This window comes from Rhodnius prolixus, unplaced genomic scaffold, assembly GCF_049639745.1.
Source record: "Rhodnius prolixus isolate KJV_2025 unplaced genomic scaffold, Rpr scaffold_2, whole genome shotgun sequence".
Lineage (NCBI taxonomy): Eukaryota > Metazoa > Arthropoda > Insecta > Hemiptera > Reduviidae > Rhodnius > Rhodnius prolixus.
The window spans coordinates 11,228,851-11,252,958 of record NW_027411592.1 but is presented as its reverse complement, the minus strand read 5'-3'; the positions used below and the strand labels follow the sequence as shown (position 1 = coordinate 11,252,958).

Sequence of the window (24,108 nt, the reverse complement as noted above, 5' to 3'; positions counted from 1 at the left end):
TCAAAGCTTGGAAGTTGTGTTGTAGAAGTATTAAACTCTTCTGATAGAAGTAAGTCACTGTTTTGTAATTGAGAGAACACAAACATTCACTCATGCCGAGAAAGAGCTGAGAAATGTGTACAACCAAAGCAAAATGAGCCGAGAGCAAATTGCGATGGTACTTGTTTTGTGTTTGATGGTCTCCACGACGGCTCCAGCGACCACAACTTGACAAAATATAGAGCCAACACATTTATCTCCACATTTCCTTCTGGAAAATTCCATTTAGACAGGGGTTAAAGGAAGTTAAGGCCATTCCTGTTTTTGACGTACAACAACAATTTTTCCTTAACCATTGACATTTTTTCTATTTTAAGAAAAAATGCTTTTAGAGGGTATGTTGTGATACAACTTCAGACTAATGGGTCTTTTCAGTACGATGTACGTCTCTACATCCATCAAAAACTCAGCAAATGTTTCGCTGAAAATTCTTAGTTTATTTCTTGCAACAAAGAAGAAGTTGCTGCTGATGTTTATGACACATCTTGGAGATGCCATTTATAAACTAGCCGTGGGTTTCCAGTGCCCACTTAAACGTGATCATACGTTCTTCCTTTCAGCCTTCATGGTGTCTTTGAAAGAAGAGGAGAAATGATCCCATATTATCCTGTATGATCACTAATTAAAAGACCTCTGTCGTCACTTTGAGATCAGAGAAGATAATACGTCAGATGGGGAAATCCTGCTCCTACTAAAACTACAAAGGCCCGTAACAGTAAAAAACCTTCTATGGCTGCAATGTACAGCTTGGTTTTGATGCTCTAATCTACCTTAGTAAGACAGTCTTTTGTTTTCTTATATTTTTATGGTTACCTAAGCGGAAAATGATAGAAACTCACTCAGTTCTAAGCATTTTTCCGTGGAATTATATTTATGCAGAGTTTCCACGTTGAGCTAAAACTATGACTCATACAAAATGGAGAACGGCTTGGAGAACAGAGCTGAGGAAGTTGTAAACTTACAAAGTTACTTCAAAATTTGTCCATATATCGTAGAATATAAAAATATACTTTTGTGCGCGAAATAAATTAACCATCCTTTATTTTATGCAACATGTATTGATAGGAGGTAGGATATCTAAAAATCCCAAAATCACATACAACAAAAATCGTATTCCAGAAATGATTACAGTTTATCAAATGGAAAAAATAAAACTAACCTTCCTAGGAATAATATATTTTAGTAAGCCTGTGGCAACATTTCGAAAGAAACAAGTGGTTGCGTTAAGACAGACATTAGCTGTTGTGGAAACCGGTTACAATGAAGTTCACCCACATAGACGCATGTATATACACTCCTCTTTATTATTGCGCCGGACTGTTCACTCATGTTGTAATTGGCCAAACTTTAAACTGATCGTTATCGTGGTTAGAAAGAGCTTTGAATGATTAACAGTCACTGTATATCGATAATTATCGTTAGCAAATCAATTAAGTTTATGATTAATTAATTATTAAGGTTGACAAGATAGTGTGCCGTTTTGGTAGAAGTAGCAGAAGGAATAGGGACTGCGTCGTTGGTAGATCGGAGGGAGAGTGATACGGCGGAGAATGAAAGTGAGATTTTGAGATTTGATATTGGAATTCATAGTCACTGCCATCTAAATCATTTCCCTAAATCAAGGCTTCCCTAAATAAGAAAAAGTCTAAGTATGACACGTTCGGTTTTTTTTTTACACTTATATTGTCAGGGTTAAAGTTGTTGCCAAAATTTTGAGCTTAAAGAACATTTTTCTATAGACACGAGTAGTAGCACTTTTCTAAATAAATATTTTCATTTCTCTGAGATTTTCTTTGCAAGTGGCACAATTTTCTATAAATTTTGCATTTTCATTATATTTTCTTGAGATGTAATGAACATTCTTCGTTCTTAAGGGTAATTTCGGTGAATTTTGCGGATTTATATTTGCGGAATTTGGAGAAAATATGTTTGGATGTATCTGCAGTAAGGGAGAGTCGTGTGAGTGGGTGTGGACGTTAGTTTTTTTTATTTGTAGTTAAAAAAGTGAATCTTGAGTTTTCTTTATAAAAATTATTATTTTTATTACTTTATTTAATTGAATGCATCATTTTTATTACTAGTACAGTAGTTAACAAAGCGAAACGAACATGCCGACTGCACTACAGAATGGATTCCTTATTTAAGTCCTGAACGTGCTTTGAACATATCCTCTTTTTACTGAGGGGAACAGATCAAAAGACAAACGACTATTATGATCAAGAGGCCAATATCCTAGGTTAGTACCAAGACAGGAAGTAGGTGTTCCATCAATTTCCGCCAGGTATATCTGTCTTAGTCTTCTAGCCGTGGTAACTCATAAGTCACTGTAATGACTGGCCAATTTCTGCTGTCGTATCAGATTTACACCAACCATTCAATTCAGCAGGGTATTTCTCTACTGCAGGCTACAGATCTATATTTCTTCAGCTGAAAATCCTCTCCTTTAACGACAATCCCTTGAGACTCTGTAAAATTACCTCTACTCTGATACAACGCAGCGTTCTCAAACAGCTAACCTATTTACTTATTTGAAATTTTACTAGAAAACAGATCAAACGTTTTGCTTTAAACTTGGTCTACGTATTGTAAATATGTTGGTCTAACAATTGGTCTAAGTCTATTTACGTCCCTAAAATTTATATGATTATTATTAATTTATTTTAAAATTCAAGTTAAATAACATATCGTAGTTTGACTTTAAAAAAAGAATTCCTGTGGTTAACTGCCTAAAAAGTGTTATCTATTCAAGTAACAGACAATTTCTGTGCTAAATGTTGAACTAAAAATTCCTAGCATGAAGAAAAATACTCTATTTGTTATCTCACAGTCAGGGAAGAGTTTAAAAAGTTCAAACAAGAAAATAAACAAACAACTATACCACAACTTTAATTTTATTAAACATGATAAAGACCAGATACATAGATCACACTCATCAACGAAAAACCAACCTTAAGACCGCTTCTCATAACGTGAAGATAACCCAACCATATCCTGCCTTCTCTCCCTTAACTATCGAAGGGATCTACCAATCGATTAGACAATATTTTTTTTATTTTAATATTTTTCGCCCCTTTAACATATTGAATTAATTTTTAAATTTTCATGCCAATTTCTGGTGAAGTAGAGGGGGGTCGCTTCCTTTCATTTCAGCTGATGAAAAGAACTGTGTACAGGTGATTATAAAAATACTTCATGAATTTCGAGTTTAGAAACTCAAGACGAATGAATGAGAATTCCAGTAAGAGACAAGGGAAGAAGTGTTGGCCAGATTTTTTCCATCTTTCAGGTGTATGTATACTAACCACCAAGAACACACATTCATACCAACATGTTTTTAGTCTATCAAAAGGGGGAAAAAAAGAAGAAAAAGATCACATATGCCGGCTCTTTAATCAAGTAAGCAGTGCTGTAGTAAATCCCAGCTTGCTGATTCAGCAGCTGTAATGTAATTGAGCCAGATGCGCGCTCCAATTCTCTACTTTAACTTTCTCAATTAATCTTGCCTTTTATAAACTAGTACTGAGCTTCAGCCATCTGGTTCTGTAAGATATTTCTGTTCTTGATTTACAATTAAGAGGTACCCAGATACATAGACGAGCTAGCAGATAGCAGAGACGTCACTTTACAAATATATTAATTGAATGCGGCGAATATATATCCACTCATAGTTTGCATTACAAAAGATTTAAATTAATGTTTTTGCATATTTCCCGGTTTGAACTGTTTTTGAGTCCCTTCATTTAACATTCAATTAAAAGATGGCGTCAACCATAACTGTCCTTTTTCCTTATTCTCTGAATTATTGAGTTACATTTTTATTATTATTATTTACGCTTTATCTGTTGTTGAATTAACAATGCTAATGACTTCAGATAATTGATTTCTCAGACTAAGAATGTTTTCAGAATCTATGGAATTCCGTTTGAACAATGGTAAATTGGGATTTTGAACATAAAAGCTTCCAACAAGTGATTAGGGTTACTTGAGACAACTTCCGTTTGCCCCCAGCATAACTTTTAAAGATGTGAAATGCCCTTAAATTCTATGTCTGTGGGTGGATGCTCAGGACAGGTTTCCACTATCTGCCCCTAATGCAGACTGGGGGTACTGAGCAGACTGAGCAAAAGACTGTTCGAGGATTGGTCTCACAGCAGTTGACCAAGGCAATACTTTTCACTTTTTGTTTGGAAGGTGACCATAGGAAGACATTCCTAGAATATCTAGGAAAGATGTTGGAAGGATTCATTGGCACCCTGGGCTGTAATGATTCCTGATCTTGACTACAGGCTCCTGCTCTGTACTCTTCCAAGAAGCATGATAATTACCATCTGTTGATGGAAGGTGTACTAAAATAATTAATAGATGAACCCAAATTCTTCCCGTACAGGGTCAAATTAAGAGATTTAAGATAATGGATTAAGCAGGGAGCTCATGTGGACTACAGCCTTCTTCTTTTTTGAAGGTGTCTTCAGGAAAGAGAGAGGCAGAGAGCTACTATTTCGATTAGATCCCTGTTCACCATGGTAATTAGTAACCAGGACTCGATTAAAGGATTTAAACATAAATAAATAAACGCTACACCAGGAATTATACGCTTCGAAGTCGCCTACATTCACGGGCAAGCATTGACACTTTAAAGCCATTGTAGTCCTGAATTTGCTCTAAAGGGTACTTCAATTCTTAAAGAACTTTTGCAATTAAAGATTAAAAACAATTTCTTTACTTTGTTTTGCGCCAACGATACGGCCGCAGCCCCCCCCAAAAAATGACCAAAAGTTAATTTAATAAATGAACAATGTACCATCGATCGTCATCGCAGAAGCCATTACCAGGTTATTGTGCCTATAACAATATAAGAACCTCCCATTCCCTCTAAAATAACCTTACTATTAATTATACTTTCCACTTTTTCCAACAGCGACTACCCTGCACAACACCCTCAGTCAAGTTAAATCTCTTCTAGCCAATGTCGTTCCCTAATTAACTGTCGTAACACTTTTTTTTTTTCACTGAGGGTAATAGAAATGCTTCACAGTCAGCAGCAGTGGTTAGGGTGACAGTGTTAATGAAAAATGCTGCTGTAAAAAAAAATGAAGAAGTAAATTCAGACTGGAGAACGGTTTTAATGGAATTTTTAATATCGACAACTTGGGAAATTATTAAATATACTGCGTAGAGCACTTTATTTTACCAAGAGGTGCAATTCTAAGCATTATTAAGAGAATGATCAATAATTAAATATGTAAACTATAAATTTAAAATTACAACATGAAAACGAATTTTAGTTGTTACAGTACCTTGAAACCAGTTTTAAAAGTACCGTTTCTTAATATGTCCGACTATTGTGCAGAACAAAGTAGAAGATTACATAACATTAAATTTAGTTCCACCCACAGGTCAAAATCGGAGAAAAAAAATTATTATCATTTTCAAAAGAACTAACAGTACAAAATTAAAGTTCACAAAGCTAAAGGATATAGATTGTAGCCCTACAGCATGAATAGGGCGTTACTGATTATTTAGAAGAGATCTTAAAGTGTTGCCTTAAGGCTTGTAGTTCGGTAGAGAATGGCCTTCCAATTTGTAAGGCTGCAACACCGGGCTGGTTAGTTGGTTAAACACGCTCATTTATTGTACAAGCAGTTTATACGCAACTATTTTTATACTGAATATCCCTTCCTGTTATAAAAAATAAAATAAATAACAAAAAAAATCTAAAATGAAAATCATTGTAAGGGTTGTAAGAGCAACTGTACTGAAAAATCAAAACGGCAAAGTAAAAAAAAGATAATGCAATAAAACTGCAAAGAAACAATGTAGATCATTACGGCTGGTAACTGGCTCAAAATCAGGAAACTATCAATTGACGAAGTATTGATGAGATATATTGTATTGAATGAAAAATAACTTTTCAAAGTGGCTCAGATAATGAGCAATACTTTCTCTTTTTTTTTTTTTATTTCCTCTTCTGTAAGAACAAGAACAATAGAAGAGGGATGTTGGGCTCAATGTGGGCAGAACGGAGATAAGCATGGAGGAAGAACGCCTGCGGCAAGGAACAATAGAGAGAGAGGAGAAGTGGAAGGATGCAGAAAGAGCAAGCAGGTAACGAGACGAGGTTGCTATAAAGTTTCAAGATGTAATCAAAAAAGCAAATTTCTCCTAAACAACACGTCAACAACAACAACAACAGAAGACAGAGATGAGACTATATTCTCTCTCTTTTGCTATCCTCTGGTTGGGAAACCTGATCCACTTTCCACTGTGGCTGAGATGCTGACGACACAACAAAGAGATCATTCTAAATATATATAAAACTCTTTATTTCTATGCTGACATGAATAGATAAATATACAGCCTCATTATTCTGTTAGTTATCTCCTTAACAAAAACTTACAGTTTTAAAAGTTAAGTATAAGGGTTGATTAAACGCCAAAAGGTACACAAATCAGCAGTTTCCAACATTTCATTAATACTTCATTGATATAATTTAAGTAATTTTACTGCATTAACTTTTCCTTCACATTTTTTAGAATTTATTAGATGTCACAGACCCTTATGCTGGCCATTTTCGTCTACAAAATATTTACTCAAGTAGCACACCATTTAACTTAGATTGACTGTAATATCTATTTATCTATAATAATCAAACTATTAATCACAGGTGAAAAAGAAAACGTTATAAAAAATATAAAAAAAATAAGAGGCTAAAAAATTCATAAACTTTTTTTACATCAATGATTTTATGCATTTATTTTTATTTTTAAATAAAAATCATTGGTTTAAGTTCATTCTTCGATTAAAGTAATTGTTATTTTATGTTGTAGTCAAACGTTTGTAATAATAAGTAATAAATAATCTGGCTTTATCGCAAATAATATAGTTTTCTTCAATTACATTCTCAATCTAGGTGTTCTTCCCACAATGTTATATATATGTAATATAAAATAAAGAAAATAAAGATATGCATATTTTTAGGACAGCTAATTATTCCAGTATTTTACCATAAGTAAAATTAGGGGGACTAAATTAAATTACAATTGAGAAATGAGTAAATATTGTTGAATAATCTACTTGTTATTAAATGTATGTTATTTGTGCTCACGAATATTTCGGTAAGACGAATTTAAGACTGAAATATTGTTTTGAATCCTCCGTGATTGAAATTTAAAAAGTGCCCGACTCTAACTTTGTTTTTTTCTACTTTAACATGCATGTATATGTGACTACTCAGAATAATTCATCACTCATTTTATCATAATTATAATAAAAAAATATTATGAATGAACTGGCCAGCATAAGGGTCTGTGACATCTAATAAATTCTAAAAAATGTGAAGGAAAAGTTAATGCAGTAAAATTACTTAAATTATATCAATGAAGTATTAATGAAATGTTGGAAACTGCTGATTTGTGTACCTTTTGGCGTTTAATCAACCCTTATACTTAACTTTTAAAACTGTAAGTTTTTGTTAAGGAGATTTTTGTACCTTTTGGATAGATTTTCCTTTTTGTCTATTTGCAAAGTTACGTCTGCTTTACAGATTTTTTAAAATTTGGAATAAACTATTCTATCATTATAACCTGATAAGGTGTTAAATCGGAACCGTAACTACCACTGGAGAGATCTTTTTAAAGAATGATTATAGTTGCGGTCCCCAAACCATCCTCAATAACCATTTTTTTGAGAAAGCGTTTTGAATAAAATAGGAAGGTATTTGTACGTAAATAGCAAAATTAAACTGCGATTTCAGTACTTCCTTTTAAGAGGAGCAAGAAAAATAAACTGCGATTACAGTACTTCTCCTTAAAAGGCAAAGATTTTGAATCGAACGACAATTCATTGATGTAAATCGGTTCACTCATTGATAATTTTAACGATTGCAGTACTTCCTCTTAGTAGGTGTAAGAGCATGATGGCACTTCACAGCCACGTAGAGGAGCTTTAACCACTTATTTGAGCTAAATTTTATCAAAATCGGACTAAGCTTTGTAGAAATATTGGTAATAATAGTTTTAGAAAGGGCCTTATTTGGGTGGGGCGAACTCCCCTCCTTATGAGGCATAGCGTCGAGACTTTTAAAGTACAAATCTGTACAAAATTTCGATTCGAATGACACTTCATTCATGAAAATCGGTTCACGTGTCGATAATTTGAAACGACTGCTATACTTCCCCTTAACAAGTGTAAGAGCAGATCGTCGCTTTATTGATACGTAGGGGAGCCCTAACCCTATCATCCTACCAAATTTTATCAAAATCGGGCCAAGATTTACAGAGTAATTAGTAATAATAATTTTGGAGGGGGCCTTACATAAAGGGGGCTAACTCCTCTCCCATTAGATGTACAGCGTGGAGACCCCCAAAAGGCACATCTACATAAAATTCCGAATCGAATGACACCTCATTCATGAAAATCGGTTCACGCGTTTAGGCGCTACGTTGTTTACAAAAAAGGTAACAAGAAGAACAAGAAGAACAACAACAACAAGAAGAACAAGAACAAGAACATTTTTTGAAAAAGCCGTTTTTGCTCATTTTCGGCAACTTTTTTCTCGAAACCTATTAGATCTGGGTGGTTGCAAAAAAATTACAGTTATAAAGGAGGATTTGCCCTATATTATAAAGAAAATTTGGGAATTTTATCTTTTATAGAAAAATAGAAAAAAATTGTCAAAGTTGGGTGTTTTTCAACGTTACACTTTTTCGTGCAGTTTTTGATGGTCAACCCTTATACAACTGTCCTACCGGACAGTTTTAATATATTTAGTTTCCTTTTGGTATATAACAAAGAACGTTTAAAGGAAAATAATAAAATACAATTAATGAGTTTCTGCAAACAGAAAACTAAGAAAAATTTTCCATTTATTTATGAAAGATTTGAATGAAACCTAACATGGAATGCAAAAACTAATTTTGGGAACAGAGTTATCAGAAGCAGCGACGTCTTTTGACGTTCAATATTTGGGTTTCTTTAAAATCCTCCCACGGGCAGTTAAAAATCTTATTAATTCTTAAACTTTTGTAAACTTACGAACATTACGTACATGTATTTTCATTAAAACAATTCACTTTCTATTAAATGAAAATTTATTTTTCATAATCTTACGTTTTCTTTTTAACTTGTTCGTTTCGTTTGATGATATTACTATTTAACTCCGAATCTAATATTAACCTCAACCTTTTGAGAATACCTTGCGAACAATTTTAATTTTATGTTGCAACGTAACAAGACTTTCGAGAATTTTGGAGCGTAATTTGGTAGCACTAGTGAAATGAATAAATCTGTTCAGACAATTTGTGATCACGGATTGCTTATCTAAAGCAAGCAAGACTCCTTCAATAAACTTTTTCAAATATGAAATCCTAAATTTGGAATACTGTGGGGCAACGGCTTGCAAACTGATTCCAAATTATGAGCAGTGATCTCTCAGAGCTGCTTTGAGCTAGGAAATCTTGAGTTGAGCAACACAGTTCATGGAAAAAAACAACTATCATCAGTAAGTAAAAGAAAGAAACCACTTACCAATCATAAGAAGTGCTACGGTTAGATGATGCGGTGCGGTGGCTCGTGTTGCTCCGAGGACGGTGCCGACCAGAGCACAACATACTCCCACCGTCAGTAACAGTAACATCAGCCATCTTAAGGATACGGCCGCCGGACTTAACAGACCACAACAGGATTTTGGTACTTCGCGATACACTGATCCCCTGTAAACAAATAAACAAACAATATTTTAGAAAAAAACAAGAACAGAACATAATAGCAAATTAGATGATAAGGTCTAAAGGAAGGATATAGACTTAAGCATTAACTTTAACTAGGCATGTCGGGGAGTTTTCCTTGCTCGGGTGGCGCTGAAGGCACTAAACTCTTGCATGTAAACCACAAAATTGGAGCTGGAATGTTCCAGGAGGCTGTGAGGAAACAGTTTTTAGCAAGGATGTTATTCTGTTCTGGGTGCCAGGTAATATCAGTGTTTCAGGTAATGGGTACGATGGCCAAATTAGGCGCCTTTCTTCCCCTTCAATGGTCTCGAAAGTGACACTTCCGGAACGCTTACTGCAAGGTCCTATTGAGGTAATATCCAATATTAACGATGATTTCTCGTCTTTCAGTTATAAACCCACAATACAGATAAAAATATATAAAAACCATTCTTTTCAACGTAAAGAGGTCACAAAACATATATTTCCGGATTTCTGATTTTTCTAAACTTAAACTGAACGTTATTACTTCTTATTCACCTAAATGATCGAACAATTATTTCAGCAAGAGAGAATGGACTATAAAAATTGTTTAAGAGTATTGAAAAAAAATAATAATAACCTAGTTGAAATTGTGTAAACTACTGGCAAAAACAAAGTTATGAAATTGAATAAGCATTATGTTTTTCACAGTCGTCTGCACAATACTCAGTTGAACACTGAATTACACTAAATACTTACACATGTAACAATAATTAGTGGAACACTTAGCGTGTAATGGAGAGATGAGAGAGAGAGAATTGTAATTAGGAAAGTTTGTGCAAAATGTGTTGGCAGTGAGAGAAGAAAGATCCCCTCGTAAGCAGCAGCGCAATCTGTTGGCCTGAGCTATGCTGGTGTTATTGTGTTTATATGTAAACAGAAGGACTATCAGGGTAACGTCCCACTCATATAGGGCGCAAAGCAATTCCCTACAGTTCGTTAGTTGGTTGCCCTCTTAGTGTTGAAGCAGTTAGCGGCAATAAAGAGTTGCTGGGAGCGAGTGGAGGAAGACGAAGTTAAGAAGATTGTAATGTATACAACATGTGCCTCTAAAATGTGTATCATATGTTTAAAATGGTAAAATGAACACTTTATTTTATTAAATTTATTCATTCTTGTTAAAAATGAATCTAATTGGACCAGCTGGTATAAACCTTATACTCTCTGGCTCTGTAAAGAGAATAAGTACACTCAATTCCAAAATCTGGTGTGGACACTCACACGACTTTGTTACATTTCTTACAAAATACCTTTGTGCTGACAATGAAGTACTGAAGTCTGAGAAAGAGAAGGATTTTCCGAAAGATCTACGGAAGCTTGCAAGAATGATGTATCCGCATCGATGAAGAGTTAGTTACATGACTTATATGTGGAATACTCACACTTGTTGTTCAATTGCGTTGCAATCGAGCGGTTGCGCTATGAAATCTTGGGAACTCTGAGACCAAAGGAGATAGTAGCGCAAAAAGAACTAGTAGGGAAAGTCCTCAACTTTTTTAGAAGGGATGGTTTCGTCTACTAGATCCAAAGGGAAGAGCACAATAAGCCTCTTTTGGCTGCGATGCCGTGGTGTATAGGTCCAGTCCCGCTTTTCTATTCTATTCTATATGTAGAATGAAGCAAGTAAGGTTGAGCAAAAGAATCGAAAAATAGTTGCGGACCGAGATTGGCAACAGAAGCGGGTACGTTTGAAGGCTGGAAGCTAAGAAAGCGGCCACCTAATAAGTGGATTGACCAGGTTGAGGAGTATCTGAAGATTATGGCTATGAGAAGGTCTCGGTGAATTGTCCTGCTTTTGAAGGGGAGAGAGAGCTGGTTAAAAAAGATTAGGTGTTCATACAAAGAAAACAGTCACAACCATAGAAACAATCAACAGTTAACTTTTGACGTTAAAATCCAGTTTTTAAATAAACTGCCAAGTGAAAATGTTTAAGTACAGTTCAAATATGCAATCAATTAAAAGGAGTTTCCTACAAAATTGGAACACATTTAATCTTCTTTCATAGCATACAACGAACAGGTAGAACCGAACTTAATATCAAAGGGTAACCATTCTTAACTTTAATAGTTCATTAAATGTTGCTTTAAAAAATAAATTAAAAAGTTGGATTTGAAGAATGAATGAATTAGTAGACTTACTGTGTCTGGACGCTGAGATTTTGCTAAACCAATTTTCCACGACACTGATCGAGAGGTTAATGAAGGTATTTCTTGTTCTGACAAATAAATTGGGATGACAATAAGGTTTCATCAGAAATGTAAACAGCTGATCTAATTGATTGGCAGCTGTTGAACGCTTGATTGATTTCAAAGATAATTACTACGTACTATATAAAATCAAGTACTGTACCAATAAAATTAATAACTTAGTACTATTTTAAATAATTGCAGTAATATCTAACTTTGATATTTACTTTGCTATGTACAGCAAAAAAGAAAGAAAAGTATTTTCAATAAACCAAAACAAAAACCAAGCCTGTGAATATTGGTTTTCCAATTTTTGGTGATGTGTCAGCATTTTTTGTTTTAAAAAAAATAGTATCTACAAAACTAAGGAGAGCCAAATATACTGAAATAATCGAGATTTATCCGACCGGAACAACAACCGTAAAAATAACAGTGTGTCGAGGAAAATCGATTGTCTACAATGGGAATACAAATCTCTTTCTCTAAGTTATTCACTTTTAACGGATATTTTACCAGCAACGTTTAATTATACCAATTTTTTGCACAGATATACGTCACGTTACAGCTCACGTAGTTATTAGTTTTTCTAATAAAAAAAAAAAAAATATTGATCAGTATTTTTGTTTGAATTGTTTTCTCCCCCTGCGAATAATTTGCAAGCTGTTTAGAATAATAATAGCTATAGGGGAGGGATTAGCGTAGTGGTTAGCGCATAATCCGACGCTGTGATCCCGGATTAAGGCCCTTAGATTTTCACTTCCTAGTAGCTTCTTTACAACGTCCTATGATGGACAGTGTTTCTTATAACGAAAAAGTTCTGTGCTGAAAAAAGTTCCGGGCGCTAATGACTTCATATACTGACGCGCCTTAAATCATAAACAAATAAAATCAATTATAGTTATAATAAGCAACCTCTCTGATCATGAGGGTATTTTTTAGCCTAATCGTTCACCTGTTTTTTCGCTAAATACTGTGCAAGATCATTAAGTCTATTATTATTACTGTTTTACGGAAAACTTGAATTTCTTTTTTTAAAAAAATATAATTTTTTGTTTCGTTATCGCTGCGTAACATTTCAAATAATAAAGTTAATTATAATGTTTTATTTAAAACCGCAAGAGTTGCGGAAAGAGTAAGTTGCTCTAAAAGTCAAATAGATTTATTGTATATGCTTTAATTGTATAAAAACCAAATTTACAGGACTTCCTCCAAGTCTCCAGGTTCTAACTAATTCATTTTTTTCAAACTATGCGTTTTAATTAACTTTTACTAACATTCTAGATTATAGAACTGTCTATTACACTAAAGCCCTAAAACGAATTTCAATATAAAGCATTGATCGTTATTAGTTTAGACATTACAGGGGTATCAAGGATTCCAAAGCCCTGAAATCCATTTATATTACTACCAAGTCTAAACTTAAATACGCCTCCAGCATTTGGGATCCGAACAAAGCAGACAAAATAAAGCGGATATCAGAAAATGCCGAACATATAAAACCGATCACACTCAGTTCATAAGCAGACAGGTCAGAAGACCCACCAACTTTACAATAGAAAAATATTATATTGGCGATAAGCCCTGAAGATGACCTAGTCTCTAGATCGAAAGCTCGGCAAAAATAATGACTGGATTTAGCATTATTCTTTCTTCCATCATGGAATTAGCTTCCTAATTTAATCATAATAAAAGAAAAAAAGGTTTAACACCGTGAAGGGAAAGTAGCTGGACAATAACAAAGATTTGATTGTAGATTCGTACATTGACTAGATAATCACCTGGTGTAATTTTTCTTTTTAGATACGCTTTCTATGCTAATTTAGTTTTTATGAACATTTATCATTCTATTGAACAATAAAGATTATCTTTCATAAAGTACTTGGCCTAACGTAGAAAACTAGGCCGAGCCAAAAGATTATACCTGTTTATACTTTCTCTAAATATACTAATAAGTATTGTGATCAAGGCAAAGTTTCGATTTCCAGTTTTTAACGGGAATACCCGTAAATGTTCTGTATGCATGCCCATCTGACTAGGAAGTGTACGGTTAGCATAACGTGAAAACGAAAAATAGCAGTAAATTTAAATTAGGTTCAGGAGCCACAATTGGATCTGACTAGTACTTTACTTGACACCTGGCGTCCTGCCGCGATATGTGCTTTTCTCAAATTAAGGAGAATGAAAAGAGACGTTCTTTCAAAACAATTGTGGTTGTGTGTAAAGGATACACTAGTTGAAAAATAATTGGTGGAACACTATCACAGAACTTTCACTGTCTTTGTTCCGCCATATTGGCCATTTGAACCAGTGTGTAACGATCGGAAGAGCGACCTCAAACAAGAAAAACACTGTTACCATAGTAACTGAGAAAAAAGATAAAGGGAAGCAGAAGATTGAGTTTTGTCTACTACAAAATGCAACACAAATAATAGATGCGCTCATAAAATAAGACGAAGTTTAAATGCAAACATTAAACTAATAATGACAATATGTATAAATGCAGGGGTCAAGAGAGAGCAATAAACAGAAGCTAAAGTTAGTTATCACACAATTGCAGAAAATATAAACATGCTACATGTAAAGAAGAGGGTCCATAAAGATATAAATGACATCCTAGGATAGAAATGTTATTCTGTGTGACAAGTTAAGTTTACTGGATTTCCTACGGATTCTGTAATAAACTAAATGAGAGCCCAGGGACAGAAAGTTGGGCAGATTTAGAGAGAGAGACAGAGTGAGGTTCCCAAATCTTCTCTCCAGCAGAGCGGTCCGCAATGGAAACCAGAGTTCATCCCCACTGCCCAATCCTTGATCAAGATTCAGTTGTACTCTCTAGGGGCAGCCGGCTGTAAGTAACATCTTTTCAACTTATCCAACATACTTCGCTTCGCACCAACCGGACCGACTAACGGTTTAAGCAGTGGCAACTTGTGAAAGGAGGAAGACGAAGAGGCCACTGGGTAAGGGAGTGAAAAGGAACAAGTAAAGTTTTTCAGGGCCACAAATTTCGTTTAGGAAGAGAAAAAGCAAATAATGTAGGGAAGATATGAGAAGACTCCCAAAAAAATTGCCACCTTAAAAAACAAAATGGTGGGCGCTATAATGTAGTTGTGGGCTACAATGTCACTTTTAATAAATATATTTATATTTTTAAGCCCAGTTAAAAAATTCTGATGTGATTGTTTAATCTTAAAGCCATTAAAATTCCAATTAGATTGAAATATAGGTATTATATTTAGGATTTAGTAAACCCTTTCTTGCCGAACTCTAGCTCACCCTAATCCAAATCTGTGCCAAAGAACGGATAGCATCTTAGTGACTCTATAGAGTGAAAGCCTCCACAAATACACCAGGCGCACTCTCTGTTTAAGAAGCCTTTCCTAGCTAACTAAGCACTGGCACGGCTTTTTTGGACTTCTCCAGGAGGACTGCTTGTTACCAGAAGTTGAAAGGGGCTCACCCTCATGGAAGGGTTTACTCCAATCTGCCAGCTGCTCTCTCTTACTGCGGTTGTATTTTCCTGCTCTTCTTAGGCTCATTGGAGAAGAGCCGTTTAATAGCAGGAATTAGTTATCCCTAATTATTGGAGGTGCAAGCCTTTTTAGAATCCTCCTAACCTCTGTTATTTGGGATGCTATCTTTAGAATATCTAGGGAGGACGTAACTTGGAGTTCACTAGGCACTTGTTATCCCTGATCACCATCTCCTCTCTTTTGCTAGAACTCTCCTGGAAACTTTACTTTCCTTCCCTGTTAGCAACAGGGATGGTCATACCTAACTACTGAATCCTCTTTCTCTTTAATTTCAGCGACACTTAGAACATCCAAAAAGAGCATTGGAGGAGAAAGGGTGAGTTGGCACTAGGTAATTGTTGTCTGTAACTGCCGGCATCACTTCTCTTTCTAGGATTTACATAAAGAATCTGGGCGAGAAGTTTGGCCACCTTTGGGCGGACTCTCACCCGCGCTAAAGAAGAGAAACGTTAGATTATTTGGCAGAAGACTTACACAGTACACAGTGTAGAAGCGATTATTGCGTATCAGTAGAACCCGATGCCTACATTAGTGTCATCAAAATTCATCTACAAAAATAATAAAATAACAAATAACTACATCCATTTAGTAGCGCTAATAACAACCATTAAGATTAATAACTAATTAAAAGGGGAGAGATATCTGGTGTGATTAGTGCCCTGGACTCCCACGTGCAGATTGTTAATATCATGTGGACATAGTTCTTGACTGACAGCCTGGATATCATAATTAATATCTTCAGTAAGAAGTAAAATAGGAATACTGTCAAATTTGGTCTAAGCGTGGCAAGTGCCTTTTACTGGCTTTCAAACAATTAGTAAAATTTTGTTTTTCCGAGAAAACATTGATTAGAATTACTAAACCCACCCAACAAAGCAATACCTACTACAAAATGTCAATAGTTTTATTAATACGAATGACGTTACTAAAATTCTTAGTATTCTAGAATATTTGCAGTATTAAGTCAATAGATGCAATAGCATTGTATACGGTCTATTTATTTTCTACATGGGAATAAAAAAACATATATGTTGTAAAACAATATAGTTTCACATTTACATATAATATATTACAGAAAGATAGGAATTGATGCAATATTCTGGTCACAAGTAAGCCACATTTGCAACAAGAATAAATTATCTAACCGTGAGATCGTTCCTTTACAATCATGTGTACGAAGTGTGTAATAGAATTGAATAAAAAAATGTATTGTAAAAGAATTGCCTTATTTGGGAAACCATTCTATTTCTGATTTTCCTTCACCTCTCTAGCTGTTCTTCTATGAATCATCCTTAGTTTGACTAAAGCATAAGCGCGATTTTTTTTTTTTTTTTTTTTTTTTTTTTTTTTTTAAGCATAAGCGCGATCAAGACTTATCTGCAAACATCCTGGGTGTTGCATGACCATGATAACTTTTTGATCATTAACTGAAAAATCTCTCGATTGATAGTAGCATTGTAATTTTATTACTCCTTAAAGTCGTAGCATTTCCAGCGATTTGATCTCAAAGCTACCAAGTATAGTTTCGATCTTGTTAGATAAAAGGCTGTAATATTTGTCGACTCTAAAGTTACAATATCATCCGATGCGGTCGGAAGAAGAACCCTTTATTGCAAACGATGGCTAAAATACAATTGCACATAATATCCAACAAAATGAAGCCAGAAGTCTGAAAAAAAAACAATTAAAAATAAAGTAAGAAACAGATATTACAATATAAAGAAGATAATGGTATCAACTTGATTATTTAATTAAGAACTTCAATACATAGCCAAATAATGCTAGATTACAGGAATTCCAGACGTTTTCACAAATATATTTCATTTTCGCGTTCTGTGTGGTATTCCTTAGAATACCTGAGTAACGTTGCAATAGGTATTTAATTAAGTTTCAATAAAGGACTGAAACTATGTTAATTAGAACTTATAGAAATAAAAACAGCTCCTACATAAATGACTAAACATTTATCGACTAGAAATAATGTAAGTTAAATTTGATCCATTTAAGAAAATATATTCACTAGAACGGCGGCAGAAATAGCGATATCTGAAGCCCTATTAAGACTCGCCAGCCCTTCCAGCCCTGGAAGTTTCAGCCCAGAGTATTGTTCTGGAACAATATCTTCATTATTTAGGTACCCAAAGTTAGCGCTAACATGGAATAGTTGGCCTATATTAAACTATTTCTAACTTATGTAAAACAATTTGCGAATTTCCATCACATTAAAACACTATTCAATTGGCCATAATTAGCGAACAATAAGAATGTAATTACTTTCAAAAAATAAAACATCTGGGATGAAAAACTTCAGCCGTTTTCACTTCATTTCTATTTTTTATCAAACCTTTGTTAATCTGGTTGTCTTTTATAAGGTTTATTAATGCTTGAAGGCAATTTACCGCTACTCCATTCTCCAAGAAGCAGCCTTCCAGTCTGAATGCAATATTCTTAAGATATCCTCGAGCTAAAAATTTTTCAGTATTTCTTTCCAAACAAACTAAGTAAAACTGGTGAATTAGCACAATCAATCATCTTGGAAGAGAAATAACGATTCGCTAAGTTCGCTTTTCACAATTCCATTTTCAGGATTTTTCGTTCTTTCTACATTAGATGAGAATAGATTAACAATTATGCAAAACTACCAAAATTTGCATCCTTCTACAGGACGGAAGGTGCATACTTTCTCACTTCCTGTTGCCTTCAACGTTTTGCACCCCTTTTAACCCACTGAAACTTCCGTATCCATCAAATAATTCTTAATATTGAGTACATGTCTATGAATCATCGATTCTTTCCAAAAAATCAATATCCTTAAGAAAAAACTTCAAATACGTATAAAATAAAAAATGCATATAGGTAAATGATGATTTCGTTCAAAACTCAACAGCAAATCAGTTTGAAGTACCTAAATCATTTCAACCAATCAGAAGCCCCATTATAGCGAGAATAGACTATTTTTTCCCAAATCAGCTGATACAAATGCTAAGTTCATTTTTACCAAATCAGCTGTAATTTATGGTTTACTGAACATTTAACTGTGAATATTTAAATTAATTAAAATGCATAAAATATATTATTTCTATCTTGTCTCGATTTGTTAAATATTATCAATTTAATACCTAATTTCCTAACTTCAATCATTTAAGTGTTTATGAATCTTCAGTTAAATACCATTCCTGCAATAATTTTTCTTCGGTAATTTTGAGATTATTAACTATTGTTTTGTTTCCATTACACAAGCGTATTTAGGTATGTACTTACCATGGAAACAAGGCAATTCTATAATCCACTCAAAATTATCGAAAATATTATCAGCTCTTGCGATTTGTCCATTGAAAAGACACGATATATTCAAGTGCAACGCCTAGGGCATACATATGAAATCATGGTGGTTTTCTTTCAAAATGTAGGTAGAGTTTTCCATCGACTGTATAAATTCATTGTTCATAAAACAAAAAAGTTCTCTAACGCGTACAAGTAAGAAGAAAAAGCAATAAAGTTGCTAAAAAACAAAAAAAATTTAAAACTAAACATCAACAAAACACCAGCTATTTTTAGAAAGAATGGCATGAAAAATAATTACATACCTGCTAACTAGATGAAACGTAGACTTTAAATTTTTATAAATAATAATTATTTTAGGAATACAAAACACGTAATATCCTCTTGCTAGATGTTTATATACGCAAAAACTGAATCTGCTATCCAATTATGAAAGAAGACAAAAATCTAACACATTCCTCTTTTTAAGAAAGAAAACAAAATAGGAAACAAAAGAAGGAAACAAAATAGAAATGGTGAGGAGAAAGAGTACAAAATATAACTTACAGAACGTGCAATCAGATAAGTGTGGAGAGATGGCCGGCTCAGTTGTAACAGGTTTTTTGTTGTCTCGAAAAAAGGAAAAATGTCCAAACGGTTCTCTGCTAATTCTAGCTCCAATTAGTTTTCGTACAAATGGATACTGACCTTCTCGCTATCTAGTCAGCTGCAATCTTATTTTTTTAAAAAATTGTTATAAAAGGCTCTTAGCAAGAAACGGCCCAAACGATATAAGTTCAGCCATAGGTAGGAGATCTAGCCAGATTACATCCGGTTTACCATGAACAAGACTACAGGCAAGTGTTTACATTGGACTGTAAACCAATTCATCAGCAAATGGTATCGCTGCTGATCGCCAGAGTATTGGCCTAATAGAACTGGAAAAGCAGAAAGAAAAATCGCGGAAATCATTCTCAATAGATCTTTATTGCAAAAAGCGCAACTTATTTTCAAAAAACTATTTTTTGATGGGATTTAAATCTGTTAATAAAAACCGTCTCCGAAATAATTTTGATTTGATCGCAATACTTCCCTTTTGCTATTAGCAAAAGGAGGAGGGTATAACAAAAAATCTGGGATGAAAAATTTTCACATTTTCTTGGAGTACATCACAATTCTTGAAAGGCCTAATCTTGTACTCAGGCGATCGGCAACGACTTCCCTTGTGAACTTCAACGAAATTGTTAACAAAAAAAGAAATGTTCACAATTAATTTTAACGAGCTGGCACAAAGGGTGACAAAGGTTAAACTATGATCTTTGCAAGCCAAGGCTATCATATGATCCTTTCGCTAGCAATATCCCTCTTCGATTGGTGAGATTCAATTCCTTGCTACCGTCTTGCCTCTCACAGAATCGCATGTACATAAATAAACACATAAGGCGGAGGAAGAGCGAGCAAAACGACATATTGTCTGCAATTGTTAGAAGCGGAGATCACTAACCACAATTAGAACTAGGAGAAAATTCTACTAGGTAGTTGAACAGTCAGCTGGTCATCACTAGGCATCTCGAAGTGCCGATGTACCGCAGAACGATTAATGTCCAAAAAATAAAAGATCATTGACTGTGCTTTACAATAGGAATAAACTTACTTTCCGTTTTTTATGCATTAAAACACAATGCAAAAGTTTTACAATAATGTTAACGATCTTTACATGAAAACTGACACAACGTAATAGTACAACAAAATAATAATAATAATAAATAATTTATTCTTCGGCATATTTATTAGATTCTTAGGGAAATCAGGTCAGAAGAAGTTGTGGTGGAAGGAAGATGCATTTTAAGCTTCGATTTCACTCGCCTATTATACTTAATGTATACATATGTATGTATATACAATTGCAGTCACGCACTCCTGAGCAACAAATATCTCCTCTTTACATGCACATACATGCAAACAACCTAAAAAATGAACAAGTAAATAAACGCAATATTTCTCGAAATAAACAATAGAATAATAATACCATCATTTTAGTCTTTTAAGTTTTATTTTGGTAACCATAAATTCGACATTCTCTGCTTAGTAACTGCCGCAAGAGAGAGTGATTCAAAATTAGGGATTACCTAACTTTTAGGGCAATAAAAGATCTGGTCACCAATGGCAAGATTTTTCTCACAGTTAATTTATAATACCCATAACATTTGACACATTAAAGTAACAAGTTTTATAAAATTATTAAAATTTTAGCAGGATTTGTGCCTTTTATTGTATCGTAAATTCTATCTAAAAATATTGAATACATTTATGTAGGTGAATACGAAGATAAATAAATCATATAGAAGCGCTAAGAATCTAATTGCAAAATTACAAATACTTTTTGATTGTCGGCTACATAGAAAATCCAATATTTATCAGCAAGACTATCCTGGCGATTAACAAATTATCAATTTTAAAAGCCAGATGAATACTTAATGAGTTCTATTAGTATTTCCTACAGTTTAATTTCATTGCTTCATTTACAATTCATTTAAAGATTTACAAAATTATCATCTGGTAAAGTGGCCATTTTAACTAGGAGATTCACGTACAGATGTAAAGCCGAACAGACTTATTATGCTTCACGCGTAAGTTGTACTTCCTTTTGCGCACACCAAACGAACAGAACAAACTTAGGGGTTACATTTTTTTTTTAAGACAGTTTTTATATTATTTTTTTATTTAATAGGTTGTTAAACTTTTTATTAAAACGAAACGAAAGTTGAAAGCAAGAACTAAAAGTAGAAAAAAAGAAAATATATTGCTAAAACAGCAGAGTGTAACTTAGCAATAAAGTGCGACAACTTTTAAAGGTCATCAGCAATCAGAGCCATTTTCATGCACTGCCAGCTTCCGGGTAGTGTGCTTATATTACGATCACCACTGCCGTTAAACACCCGTAGTGGAGGCTCCAGGAAAATGAAAATCTAAGAGCAGCAATTCTGGACTTGAACCTGAGACTTAACGCATTTGAAGTCCTGAGCATCTCCATGAACTGATATATTTTTCGCAAATTTATTCTAAGAGCCAGCAGCTGGATTCAAACCCAGGATCTACTCGTGGGAATCCAGAATGCTACTACCGAACTACGACTATAATGGGTAAAAAAAATTCTTGTTTCTTGCCGGATTTACTCGGATTATATCTTGTAGAAAGATACTAGTTTTCAGTTATGTATCTTGAAGAAAGAATCAGAAACTTTTCAAGATAATTCAAACTTACTTATATGTAGAACATATAATTACAAGCTACATGCGAGGAGTAGCAATAACTATGTGAAATGCAAAGTGTAAAGGAGTTGAGACGACAGATAAAAGTATAGCTTGTCAGATTGGAGAAGAATACGTAGCCGTGGTTAGAGCCCGGATATTGAAGTGCGTCGTGACTACAATCTAACGAAGTCCTTGGCCTCACTCCATCTCCATATTATCTCTAACATCAGCCTTACAAGGCTGTATGTGGTGATTCGTTTAAAAGGGCAGACTATCAAAGACTGGAGCCGCTAACAAAATAAAGTGCATAGCTAAAAATAAAAAAAAACACCTCAGCTGGTTCTAAGGTTCTGTGTAAGCGGCCGGCTAGTTCCCTTCAAAAGAGCTTGAAGTGCACTCTTCCTCCTTTTTTTAAATTTAAAGAAAATAATTTTTTTTGAATGTTTTTACATCGTATTTTATGGCTTTAATGAAGCCATTTTTTTCTTCCTTTATATAAATAAAATAGAAAATCTAAAAACACTTAAATAGAAAGAATAAAGTTTTTATTCTTTTCATAAGTTTCTACCAAAGATAATATCCGGAGAAAGCACTTCCACCATAAACAAAGACAGCAACGATGTTCTTCCGCTCTTAATTCAACGTCTCTCAGCTCTTCAGGTTACATAATACTTTCTATTTGTTATTGTGAAGTAAAGAGAGATGCTTTGTGGCTAAATGAGACATATCTCATTGCAATCTATCTTCTCTGGTTTAATTAACCGTGGGAGTTTAAATGGAGAATCAAGAACGGAAGGCAAGGAAGTGGACTCGAACTGAACAACAAAATGGTGACTTGCTTTCTTCAAAGCAGGAAGTTAAATACAAATAATAAAACATTAAACTGCACTAACTAGTTGAGTCTAGTTTTTTTAATCAACCACAAAAATATATTGTTTGACCCCTCACACGACTCAACCTTACGTAATTAACCTTTCTTAAACCGTAGAATTGCACTAATAAGTAGATAACTTCATTGTTATATACTTTAAAGATGCCATTTTTTTTGCCAAAAAACGACCAGCTGCAAAATGATGGCACGTAAGCCAAACATCAAAAATTTAAAGTTCCTACCATTTTTTGTTTTCGTGTTATGCTGATCACATTCTCCCTGACACGACAGCCATGCCATGCATACAAGAACCAAGTTTTTTGTTTTTGGACTCAAGAGAACGTCTACACGAATATTTCCGATCACAATAAATGAACTGTGCCGATTTTCATGTTTCTGTGTTACCTTCTACGTTCACGATTATGAGTTTCCTTTCTTTATCATGAGTAACCTATACCAAAAAGACTTCATATCCTTAGATCGTCTTGTCAGAGCCTCATCTCAAGGCAAAATGTGAAGGTTTGATAAACTTCTTTGTAATTATTTTGATTAATAAAATATTTATATAATATTTATATAAATTCATTTGTATAAATGAAAAAATAACTGTAGATTTTTGCTATTAGAAAGTCTAACTATATCGCTATATCAATTATAACATAAAAACACACACAAAAGAAAGAAGTATTAAATAACAAAAGACTAGACATATTGGGTAAGCATAGTTCACGATTGTTACCTTTCTATAAGACTTGGCATTTGACTTGGTACATACTTCTATCCTGTTGCATTTCAATGTGTCTGTTTGATCAAGAAAGCAATATTGCAGGCGACTTAACTTGGATATTTTAATATAAATGACGTAATGTAAGACTGACCAGCTAAAATTATACTTTACATTACAGCAAAAGGTGGTTACATTTATTTTACGTAACCCTGGAACAAAAACGACCTCATGAAGGTTAATGCTGAATTTTTTTTAATGATACAACGAATGTTAAGAAGTTGCAAGGAATATTTTGTAGGTTTTTACTAAGTAAGAATTGTAAGGAAGGTGAACGTTAGAACGCAAGATGTTCGCGAAGAGACTATATTATATTCGTCCTGGCCGGTTACATCTAGGTATGCACAACCCACAATGAGCGTTCTAGCGACGGAAATCACATGTAGACGCCTACAACTTGTCGATTACGTTCGGTTTTCGCTGAAATCTA

At 34.2% G+C, this 24,108-nt stretch overlaps 1 protein-coding gene across 9 annotated transcripts in view; it reads right to left on the bottom strand.

Moving 5' to 3' along the window:
* LOC141450413 (uncharacterized) overlaps positions 1–24,108 on the bottom strand; it is a 645,025-nt gene that overhangs the window by 24,344 nt on the left and 596,573 nt on the right. For all 9 annotated transcript variants that reach the window (XR_012456100.1, XR_012456102.1, XR_012456101.1 and 6 more), the window contains one exon: positions 9,565–9,749. Coding sequence is in view for 5 of the 9 variants with exons in the window: in XM_074120843.1 (XP_073976944.1) it covers positions 9,565–9,749 (185 nt within the window). In the remaining 4 variants the exon portion in view is untranslated. The remainder of the gene's footprint in view (positions 1–9,564; positions 9,750–24,108) is intronic.